At 47.5% G+C, this 10,122-nt stretch overlaps 1 protein-coding gene across 1 annotated transcript; it reads right to left on the bottom strand.

The window, feature by feature from the left end:
* Positions 1-116: 116 nt before the first annotated feature.
* Positions 117-9,059, bottom strand: LOC115937883 (unconventional myosin-X). The gene is made up of 6 exons (XM_081811257.1): positions 8,879-9,059; positions 5,633-5,726; positions 4,844-4,899; positions 2,931-3,073; positions 2,244-2,438; positions 117-415 (listed from the first exon to the last, which is right to left on the bottom strand). The coding sequence occupies exons 1-6, from the start codon at positions 8,926-8,928 to the stop codon at positions 132-134; spliced, it is 822 nt and encodes a 273-aa protein (XP_081667383.1). The 5' UTR covers positions 8,929-9,059; the 3' UTR covers positions 117-131.
* Between the last annotated feature and the right edge of the window lie 1,063 nt (positions 9,060-10,122).

The following is a 10,122-nucleotide window of genomic DNA, read 5'->3' as shown; positions in this document are numbered from 1 at the left end:
TCTAACATCTGGGTTTGCCTCGGCAGCAACATCTGACGCCCCTCTGAAAACAAAGTACTTTTAGTGTCAAATTTCACCTAAGCACTCACATTTCGATTTCTAAAAGCCGTGATATTCTAACAGAAAATTAATCAAAAGTTAGTTTTGATGACGGAATAAAAATGGAGCTTGACCGACGTCCCAATGTTCCAAGGGGGGGGGTGGGGGGGAATCCGCGAGCTACCGTGACCCAGCCCTTGAGCTCGGGTCCACCGTACCTTGATGTCCTGAATCAGTTGCTGGGTGGGAGTGTCGATCGGGGCCTTGGTGTCCGTCACATTCTGGATGGCGCTGGACCACCTGGTGGCCTCGTTGAGCAGCTTGGTATAGAGCCGGTAGCAGTGCTTGCGACCGTACACGGTGACGTTCCAGTAGCCTGCGGCAGAGCGCACGCGCAGCGCGTCACCCTCCGCACGGGGGCGCGCCCCCCGGCCACCCCGCAACCGGGCAACCCGGCAACCTGGCAACCCTGCAACCGGGCAACCCGGCAACCCCGCAACTGAGCAACCCGTCAACCCCGCAACCCCGCAACTGGTAACCCCTCAACCCCGCAACCGGGCAACCCCTCAACCCGGCAACCGGGCAACCTGGCAACCCCTCAACCCGGCAACCGGGCAACCCCTCAACCCGGCAACCGGGCAACCCCTCAACCCGGCAACCGGGCAACCCCGCAACTGAGCAACCCGTCAACCCGTCAACCGGGCAACCCCTCAACCCGGCAACCCGGCAACCGGGCAACCCGGCAACCCCGCAACTGGCAACCCCTCAACCCGGCAACCGGGCAACCCCTCAACCCGGCAACCCCGCAACCGGGCAACCCCTCAACCCGGCAACCGGGCAACCCGGCAACCGGGCAACCCCTCAACCCGGCAACCCCGCAACCGGGCAACCCCTCAACCCGGCAACCGGGCAACCTGGCAACCCCGCAACCGGCAACCCCTCAACCCGGCAACCGGGCAACCCGGCAACTGGGCAACCCCGCAACCCAGCAAGCGGGCGTTCGGAGCCCTTCTCGTTAAGCAATTCAACAATTCTCGCTGAATTCCCAAGTGTGCAAGGTAACCCACCTACCCACCCACACGAGGAGCTTCGGGTTGAGATGCAAAGATAAACATAAAACAATGAAACCCGGGATTAAATGTATCAGTGGTAAAACAGGGGCGCCTGGGCGGCTCAGCGGGTTAAGCGGCTGCCTTCGGCTCAGGTCACGATCCCGGGGTCCTGGGATGGAGCCCCACGTCCGGCTCCCCTGCTCGCGTGGAGCCTGCTGCTCCCTCTCCCTCTGCCTGCCGCTCTCCCTGCTTGCGCTAGCGCCCTCTCTCTGTCTCAAACACATTAAAAAAAAAAAATCTTTAAAAATAAATAAATAAATGGTAACATTTGCTCTGAAAGAAAAATAGGCAGAAACTAAGTCACTTTCACGGGTCTGGAACCAGAGTGACAACGCTTCCCCTCCCTCTCTGACGCTCCTTCTCCCTTCCTGTTTGTTTCCTTTCCTTAGCCTCTCCCTTGAGAAGAAAGCACTTCTGCTAAGCAAGCAGTGTGTGTGTCCTGAAACAAGCGGTCATTTGGAACAGAGGAGCTACATTTAAAAAAGCATAAAATCGGGGCACCTGGGTGGCTCAGTCGGTTAAGTGTCTGTCTTTGGCTCGGGTCATGATCCCAGGGTCCTGCGATCAAGCCCCAGATCCGGCTCCTTGCTCAGTGGGGAGCCTTCTTCTCTCTCTCCCTCTGTCCCGCCCCCCTGCTCATGTGCGCTCTCAAATAAAAAAATCTTAAAAAATTAAAAGCACAAAATCATAACTAAAACTCAACAAACTCAACAAAACTCAATCGAGAAATATTTTCATAATATTGACAAGAATAAAACTAAGCTAACATGACTGCTTTTTATTCTAGGTTAATAAGCTCATGGACAGTCAGGATTTAGCTTTCTTGGGCTGTGTCAGGACTCTCACCCGCACAGGAGAATCTTTGTTTTTGTGTGGTCCTAAGAACACCTGTGCAACTCAATTAAGCAGGACTTCTTTACTATGGGTTCAATACTAAGTGTCCACAGAGCTAACCACAGATGGCCTCAGAAGATAAATCAACAAGAAATGAGCTTCTTTTGGGGGAAAAACCATGGCACACACTCCAGGCAGCAAACTCACTCCCTTGATCTGAGCAAAGCCAGGCTCGTCGCGGACACGGGGCCCTGTTACCTGTCTCTTTGAAGATCTTCTCGTCCGGAGGCACCACCGAGCAGAGGCTATTGAGGACCAACGTGCCCAATTTCAGAGCATTCTTCTCGGAGCTCTTATAGTAATCCAAGGAATTGTGGGTGAGCACAAACCACCGCTTTTTTAGTTTCAGTGAAGACATTTTTGGACTGTTTTTTACTTCTTTGTGCAACCAGCCTGGAAAGAGAGATTAAAATGTCAATTAAAAACGACGACGAGAAACCCCAAATACCAAGTAGTAATTTGCGGGAGGCTTACAGATGGGTCCTCCTTCTACATATTTGCTGGAAAGGGCCATCCATGGCCACTTCTTTTTTTTTTTTTTAAAGATTTTATTTATTTATTTGAGAGAGAGAGAATGAGAGACGGAGAACCCGAGAGGGAAGAGGGCAGAGGGAGAAGCAGACCCCCCGCTGAGCAGGGAGCCCGATGCGGGACTTGATCCCGGGACTCCAGGATCACGACCTGAGCCGAAGGCAGTCGCTCAACCGACTGAGCCACCCAGGCGCCCCTCCATGGCCACTTCTTACGTGATTTTTTTTTTTTTTTTTTTAAAGCAACTCCAAGAGTCAAAATTCCTCAGGAAAGCTGCTCACGCGGGAAATGCTGCAGTATCTACACAAAGGAGAACAGAGCTCCATGACAAAGCAAAGCTGTGGTGGCAGTCACCTCTCACAATAAATTCCTGGCCCTCCACTCTGGTGTCGCCCTTGGATCTCTGCAGCAGCGTTATCCAGTGATGCATCTCCTCTGGCGTATCCGCGTTACAGTGGAGGACCCGGTTGGCCGTGATGATCACAAACGAATTGGGTCTGAGCGACAGGGCAGGAAGGAAGCAAAGACTCTTAGCTCTACCGGCAACATCACCTGTCTGAAGCAAGATCAAATGCCTTTTTCCTGGCGTATGGTCACAGGGATTGAAAACTGCAGTGCTGTTTGTATTTTTATGCTAAGGCAACGCTTGCTCATTTCTGCAAGATTTATTTTCTGCATCATTAACCTTTAAACTTGGAGCCACAAATTCTGAAGGCCCTGGAAGGGGAAAGATTTCTTCATGCAAAACTTTCCAGGTGACACTTGGTTTAGGGAAAGCTAAGTAAGGTGACGGTGGGGGAAAATTTTTTTTGATGGCTTTCCAAAGTAAATTTCTTTCTGCCTCTGGGTATTGCCTTGGATGATATTTCTGTGGGTCGGTAATGAAATGTCAGACACCAATAATAAAAGATCAGTAAATAGGTGTAAATGGAACATCTTATGCACTCGATTATGCTTGCTACTAAAAGCCACCTGGGTCCACGTGTTCAAAGCAATCTAACAAAGGCTCATTTCCCAATCAGGGGTAACATAATAATGGAAATTTACTTTCTCCCTCATCTCTTTGTCTGGCAATGCCCTGAATCTCTCCTAGGCCCTTGCTCCTACTAATTCCTGCATCTAACCACTTAAGCTAGTGACTTGTGAATGATTTCTTACAGGTTTTCAAATGTTTACAGTAGCTAAGTGCTGCAGAAATTCAAGAAAAAGCAAGATTAATGGGACTGTAGTAGACAGGGAAAGACGGGTGCTCTTTCAAAAGAAAAGACTTTTCTATAGTCTGGAAGGGAGAAAGGAGGGCACTTGAGGGAGAGAAGGGTCTGAGCAGCGATGGAAGGTTCTAGCATGGATCCTCATATACCCAGCCTGCTACAGAGAAGGGGTTTAGGAGGAGACAGATGGAGAGAGGGTGGGAACTTGACCCTCGGAATAAAATCTTGGGCCATTGACAAAACATACTTGTTAAGGTCCCCAAGCCAGGTGTAGGATGGCGCAGGGTGATACCAGAAATAAAGGGTCTATGATTCAGAAGAGCCTCTGTCAACAGGCTGATGAAGACTCCACATAATTCTGCCTAGTTGGCACCATTTTTCTTGTCAATTGGAATACATTTCTATTCACTTTCTAAAGCTATACTCCTGAAGGCAGAAGCCAATTTTGATTCTTACTCGGAATTCAAATGGCAGCAAAGAAAAATAGAGAAGATAAAGACAAAAGTCGATAGTACAGACTCCTGAGGGCATCCACGAAGATGATTTCCCTTCAAAAAAAGACAAAACCAAAACACGCTATCTAAAGGGCACAGATAAGATGGAAATGTCAAGGAAAAATCTTTGTGGTTTAATTTATTAATACTCTACATATAAATTACAATCAAATCCTTTTTAAGTTCATTATCAAGTTTGGAAAAGGGAAAGACATGCTTCCCTACGCTGGAATACTGTTTTCCTAAGCAGACATTTTCTTCCTCTGTGAATCCTGGATCGATCCCTGTATCCAAATGAAGAATATTCCTCTTGTGTGTATGTTTTTAATTGTTTAAATTAGGTTTCCACAGTCTCCCCAGCATCCCAAAGATACCCAGAGAGCAAGACTTCTGGATGGTGTAAAACTGGGCACAAAGAAAGAAGCCTGGGACTGACCAGATGTCAACACACAGCCCAGAATCATTTCATGGCCCAGAAAAGAAGAAAGTGGCCCAGAAGCAGAGAGAGCTGGGGGAGACTGCAGGTTACTAATTCCTTCTGCTGAGTCACACCCCAACTTACCTATCGGGGCTATCGGAGGCACACACGGAATCAATCAGCCCCACATCCAGAGTGCCCTGGAAAGGAGCAAAAACGGGGGGAAGAGAACCACTTAAGTACAGCACATATGACCCTAACATCCCTAGGTTATGGCTCTCTAAAGAAGCAAACAAAAAACACTCCTCCTTTCTGCATTAACTGTAAAATAATGGCTATCTAAGAAAGGTCCCCCTTCAGCTGGTGAGTACAGACAGCCTCTACTCTAGACAGGGCAGATCTACAGTTCACTCATTTAAAAAAAATTATAAATTAATCTTTGTCTTGTTTTTCGGATACTTTCAGTGAAAAGTGTTTCAAACTTCTTTCAATAGCACAAATTTTCTGACTTACACTAGGATCCATCCCTAAATTTAGATGTACTCCACTAAGAAACTTCGATGTGAAGTTGTTCTTAGGAGAAAAGAAAACTTTATTTCTAAAATATGATTCTATGGTTCGCTATGTGTCCAGGATAGAGTGAAGACCGAAAGAACACGAGTTAGAGTTCACTAAGGCCTTTGAAGGGAAGTATGATGTGCTTCCATGATTTCCTAAAACTCGGGATTTTTTGTTGTTGTTGTTCTTTTAATGGTTTAAAGCGGGAGGACTGGAATCTATTACTACTTATAATCTTCAACGAATTGTTTTTCTGCATTATTTTTAAACAAAATATTCCTTTAGTTATTACACTTTTACTTTAGATTGTCTAGAAATGCCCAGGCTGCTCGCCTCCCTGGGGACGTCTCCCTCTACCCCGCGACGCTCACACACCACGGCATTTTGTGGGTTCGCCTGCTCGTCGTGCATCTCCCGGATCTCCTGGTCGGTGGACGCGTGGACCTGACTCAGCACACTGAACCACTGGCTGTGGGAAGGAGAGAGTGACTGTCAAGGAGGTGCCAACTGCTGGACTGGCAACATGGTGACCGATGCCCTTCTCCACATTCTCTGCGAAAATGACATTTCCTCTGAGCAACTTTGTTTTTAATCTGCCTACACTTCTCGTGCGTAAACGTGGGTTTCATGCCACCACTGGGCAAAGGTAGAAGCAGCAGCCAAAGTTTTAGATACCAGCTGCTGCAATTTCAGATCAACAGGAGATCCTCTCCTCCAGCTGCCCCAGACCTCTAGACGGTGAATGGAGGATGACGAAATCCTCAGTGCCACCCAAAATACTTATATCAAGGATCTTTATTGAGGATGTTATCTATAACCTAGGGAATATTCAAGTGCCTTTTCATTTCTTAAAAGTAAATTCCAAGGTAAGAAGGCCAATGATGTCAGAGTACCATCTCAAGATGGCCACTGAGGTCGATCTTCCCTGCTCGTTTCCAGGATGGGGTTTTCAGCCACCTGAAAGGATTTCTACCTAAGTAAGAATAAAACCAAAGGAGAGCTGGAAACAGAAAACAATTGCTTGGGGGCGCCTGGGTGGCTCAGTCATTAAGCGTCTGCCTTCGGCTCAGGTCATGATCCCAGGGTCCTGGGACCGAGCCCCGCATCGGGCTCCCTGCTCCCCGGGAAGCCTGCTTCTCCCTCTCCACTCCCCCTGCTTGTGTTCCCTCTCTCGCTGTGTCTCTGTCAAATAAATAAATAAAATCTTTAAAAAAAACAACAATTGCTTGAAGAACAAAGTGGAAAGGTTTTTTTGACTGGAGAACTCTTCTATCTTCACCTCAAATGAGTTTTCTCACTTACAGCCTCATTAGAATCAAACAACAAAGGAAGAAAACAGGTCAACCCCAGAAAAGTCAAGGTGAACAAAAGTCACAATATAGGCTTGAGGAAAAATGACCACAAATAGCCACACATCCCTCTGTCCATCCATCCATCCATCCATCCATCCATCCATCCAACATTTATCAAGCAACTATAAAATGTAGGAGGTGCCAAATGTGAGATGCTAGGGACAGCCTTCTCCTGCAGAGGCTAATAAGACCTATATACACGCTCCTACTAAGTATGGCAGAGGACAAAGTATTTGGTGTATATGACGGGATATTTAAGCAAAAAATGCATATCTATATAAAGGGTAAGTCATGTCTCTATAGCAAAGCACTAAAATCCATCTCCTGTGATTCCTAAAGGAGAAAAATGTGACCAAGAGCTTGAAAATAGGCAACGTAAACAGACTCCTAGGGAAACCAAGGGAAACCTCTCAATATACACTTGCTCCATCAATTCTGATTAACTCAAAGCAAGACTTAAGTCACTGTTTTATGAAGCTCAAAAATTTCCCAAATCAAACACTGAAAAACACATATGTTCAAGATGGAGGCCACACGGGAGCTCTCTCTCGCTCTCTCACACCCACACGTGTGCACACACACACACACACACACAAATAAAATTTGCTGGCCTTTCATTCTGTTCAGGTGACACTCTTAAATTTACAAATTTCTCCTCCTGAATCAAGTTTAACTCCATCTGAAAAGGAATTTTAAAAAATGTGTTCTACTGGTCAAGAAAAGAAGGCCTCAGTTAAACTATCACAAATGTTGGGGCCCTGGGTGGCTCAGTTGGTTAAGCAGCTGACTCTTGATCTCAGCTCTCTTAATCTCAAGGCCAGGAGTTCAAGCCCCGCCCTGGGCTCCAGGCTGGGTGTGGAGCCTACTTAAAAAAAAAAAAAAAGGCCCCCAATGTTAAATTTAGCAGGTCGTTATGGCCCAAAAAAGAGAGGACGGCTCCCAAACGCTGGGCCTGTAATTCAGCTGAGAAGCTGTAGGCATTCCACAGACCACAACCAACCACAGGCGGTCTCTAGGAGTCCCAGATGGAATGACGGGACTATAATTCCAGGTTTACTTGTTTTTCCAGTCTGTGTCATAATTTATGGATCCAAGCAGGGTTTTAGTTTGTTCCCATGGGAAGAATTATTTTCTTTGCCCTTAATGCTGCTACCATGGTGCTCTGTCAACTCAAACATTCAAAGGGCAAAGGGGTAGTAGCGAAAGGCACTGAGAATTCATTACAAGATTCGAAGGATTTCGGAGCTCAAAAGTAAAGGCTATAGGCTGACGATGCTCCCTGACATTGCTCAGAGGGGAGGACAGATACCTCCAACACAGCCCTGTGGCTCACAAAGCAGCAGGAGAAAGAGATGTTCTGCTCTATCTCATCCGCTGTGTGACCCTGTGATGCATCACTCTGGGGAGCAGATACCAGTTCTCTCCTTTTTTTCCACACCTGCCCAGCACGAGGATGGAAACCTGAGGTCCAGGAAAGTGAGACCACTTGATCCAGCCAATGGACACCAACCACAGTGTCCTCTGAGCTTGGTCAAAGATTTAAGGTCCTTAAGAAATATAAGAAACGTAATGCCTCCGTTCAGTAGAATTGAGCTTCTGTGACTTTACAAATTATGCTTCCCTTTCTCCTACCTGAGTCTCCTACCCTGTAAAATGTGGGTCATGGTAATAATGGTAATAATGCTATTAACCGTGTAGGGCGGCTGTGAGAATTAAATGGGTTAATATATGGGAAGCATTTCAGAATATTGCCTGAAATACAGTAATTCTCTTACTGGTGTTAACCATCTCTTCTGTCCTATTGAATTCTTCAATATGAAGACCCTAAATCCTCCTCGAAAGCCACAGTGCTATCATTTATTTAAACAATCAGGGGTTAATGCCCTTGCTTTCTCAATCCTTAAGCAAACACAAGCTGTTCCCTGTCAAAGCTCAGAAGCTTCCAGAGGGTGGGCTTGCAGCTCTGTGTGGTTGCACGGTTCGCATACACTGCTGGGGACAGTAAAAGCCTGAGCCGAGATAACAAGGGGTCTGTCTAGTGGCATTCAAAGCTGGAAATCCTGGGCTGTGTGTGGTACTTGGACACCTTAGCCCAGCGGAAGATTGCCCAGGGGACAAGCACGTCAATCTCATGACTCAGTTCTTCAACCATCTTAACAGAAAAGCCCAACCAGAGAATCAAGGACAGTCTTTTCAGAGCCGGGTGGGTGGCCGAGGCCTGAGCAGGGGTGAGGATGTCGTCTGCAGGCAGTCGACAGCTGTGTCTCACCTGGCATCTTCTGGGGACTCGGCGATCAGGTGGAAGGTCCTATCGGCCATGATGATGTCAATCCCGTTCTCTTTGCTGGTGTTATCTATGATCTCTCTGCCAAGTAGCAAAAGCACCAAATACACATTAGGACCACAGACTCCTTAAGAGGAAGCAGGAAAAGCCATTTCACCAAACTGCTGATGGGAGTGAGAAACTGTAACTGAAAAATCAAACACCCACTTCAGCCTTGCTTTTTTTTTTTTTTTTAAGAAATGATGAAGATCCCTGTGTCCTCCGGGGGGTGGCGGGGGGGGGAGGGGTGGGTGAGGAGACGGGGTCTCCTCTGCTTCTAGAGAGAGAGGAAGTCTCACCCGGGACCAGGGGCAGGTGTTTCCTTGAGGTCGGTAGACTACTCTAAGGAGAAGTCTCTCTCCTCACTCTGGCCCACCCAATGCCTGCCCCTGCTGAGGCCTTAGAAGGCTTGGGGCAGCTGCCCCCAGTCTGGCCCACACCTTCCCTCGGCTCCTCTCACTGCCCTACAATGGGAGGACCCCTACAAGGCGACTAGTGTGGCTTGGGCTCTTCCCCAGGTCCTCATGGCTTCCCACTGGAAGGCCTTGGCTGACATCTCTGACATACTCCACCTCGTATGGGCACATTATTTCCACTGGGGGCTCTGGGCTGAAGAGCAGCGTTTGGGTGTTTCTGGATTTCAACACCACCTTGCTCTCATCCCAACATGGAGGTTTAAGATCGGTGGACCAGGTTAACAAGATCAGGGTAAAACACAAGCAGATGTTGGCACAGAAACAGAGATGGCCAAATAGTTGATGACAAAGGAGCTTGGGGATAAAGCCAGCTTGCTTTGCCAAGTGAAGGAGTATAACTCTTCGCAGTACAATATTCATTTCACATCTACACACCTAAACAATCTAATTAGAAAAAATAAATATCTTAGAGCTAGAATCACTGAGACAAGATAAAATATTTTTAAAGATCAAGACGGTGAGAATTCCTTCAGCAGTCTGTGACCCCCTTTCTGAGCAGGAAGAGGTGAGAGATGGGCAGGAATCAGCCAAGTCTCGGGTCACAGAGTCTCCTGAGCAGGACTCTAGGGAAACTGTCCAGACCATGTCATCCTGGACCGGCCACTCTGCCTCTCAGGAACTCGGCAACCTTGTGCGTAAAGTGAGAGATGAGACTGTGATCTAGCTGGAAGGCTGTGGTTCTGGACCACTGTGGCCCACATGGTCCTGGGAAAC

Source organism: Leptonychotes weddellii, unplaced genomic scaffold (assembly GCF_054177405.1).
Source record: "Leptonychotes weddellii isolate Sample4059 unplaced genomic scaffold, ASM5417740v2 HiC_scaffold_6522, whole genome shotgun sequence".
Lineage (NCBI taxonomy): Eukaryota > Metazoa > Chordata > Mammalia > Carnivora > Phocidae > Leptonychotes > Leptonychotes weddellii.
This window is presented reverse-complemented; position numbering and strand designations above follow the sequence as displayed.